The sequence below is a fragment of the Nestor notabilis genome, unplaced genomic scaffold, assembly GCF_000696875.1.
Source record: "Nestor notabilis isolate BGI_N333 unplaced genomic scaffold, ASM69687v1 scaffold18494, whole genome shotgun sequence".
In the NCBI taxonomy this organism is placed as follows: Eukaryota; Metazoa; Chordata; class Aves; order Psittaciformes; family Psittacidae; genus Nestor; species Nestor notabilis.
The window spans coordinates 1,487-2,693 of record NW_009924487.1 but is presented as its reverse complement, the minus strand read 5'-3'; the positions used below and the strand labels follow the sequence as shown (position 1 = coordinate 2,693).

General features: G+C 58.2%; 1 protein-coding gene across 1 annotated transcript in view; it reads right to left on the bottom strand.

Moving 5' to 3' along the window:
* The window catches only part of PATL1 (protein associated with topoisomerase II homolog 1 (yeast)), a gene marked incomplete at both ends in the record, with an annotated part of 6,665 nt that overhangs the window by 3,975 nt on the left and 1,483 nt on the right, over positions 1-1,207 (bottom strand). Inside the window, 2 exons of the mRNA XM_010012633.1 lie at positions 869-1,052; positions 1,204-1,207. The exon at positions 1,204-1,207 is cut by the window's right edge and continues 92 nt beyond it. Of these exons, the coding sequence (XP_010010935.1) occupies positions 869-1,052; positions 1,204-1,207 (188 nt within the window). The remainder of the gene's footprint in view (positions 1-868; positions 1,053-1,203) is intronic.

Genomic DNA, 1,207 nt, shown 5'->3' with positions numbered 1-1,207 from the left:
GAAGGTGTCCCTGCCTGGGGCAGGGGTTGGAGCTGGAGGAGCTTTAAGGTCCCTTCATCCCAAACCATTCCATGATTTCACCACACTGGTGACTGCCCCAAGACCTTTTTGGGTGTGTGCCTGGCACATGAGGATGGAGCCAAACCTCCTGCACAGCTGACACCCGCCCCAGACACACTCCGGGTCAGCTCTGCTCCAAGCCAGGCACCCATCCAACATAGCCTCAAGCCCTCCAGAGAATTCCCTCACATGAAGCTGCCCTGAGCACCCTCAAACCCAGCTGAGCTTTGAGCATCCACCACCACCAGGCATGAGCCCAGCCCTCACCTTGCTCCACCTGCTCCAAACCTGGCTGCTCCCAGCCCCTGTTCCTGAACTGGAAAGAGCAGGAGCGCTCTCTCCTCATCCTTCCTCCTCTTCACTGTGGGCTTCCCCACCACTTCCTTATCACGCCAGAATCCTCCTTCCACAGCCATTCCCTACCAAAGCTCTCCTGCAGTCCCCATTGAGCAGCTTTCCTGTCTCCCATTCCAGGTGGTTTATTCTCACTATCTCCATGTAAGAAGCTCCTCTCCCATTACCCTGGACCTTCTGCTGCACCCTCCAAATCCATGCTGCCATCCTTGGATTTGGTTGCTTCCAACATTTAAGAAGAAGAAGGCAGCTCTTCCCTTCCTGCTGCTCCCATTCCTTCCCCTTCCTAGGGATGCTCATCCCACTCCATGCCATTCCCAATGGCTGCATCTAGAGATGCTTCCTCCACCGCATCACCCCCAGCCCTGGCATCCTCTGCCCACCCAACACTCCTCATCAAAAGTTGGGAAGAGACCAGTCCCATGGGAATGCTACCGCACCTCCATGCCAGTACCTGGTAGTAATAGTCATCCAGGTAGGGATCAGTGCTCTGGAGCTGCATCATCTGGATCTTGGACACCCAATCCTTCTCCCGTTGCAGCATGAGGTTGGCGTAAGGATCTTTCCTCATCTGCTCCTGGTGGCTGCTCCGGTGACCCCCTCGATCCCCCACGGAGCCGTTGAGGCCCCGGTGCTGGCTGCCGGGAGGCAAGAAGGGCACCCGTGAGCACACAGGAGCTACAGGAAGGGACAGAGAGCGGTGCAGAGGCTGCTCCCCGGCAGTGACCCCCCTGCGGCGGAGGGGGAGCTGCAATCCCACCCTTCCCAGCGCCACCGCTCACCTTCGGCTCTG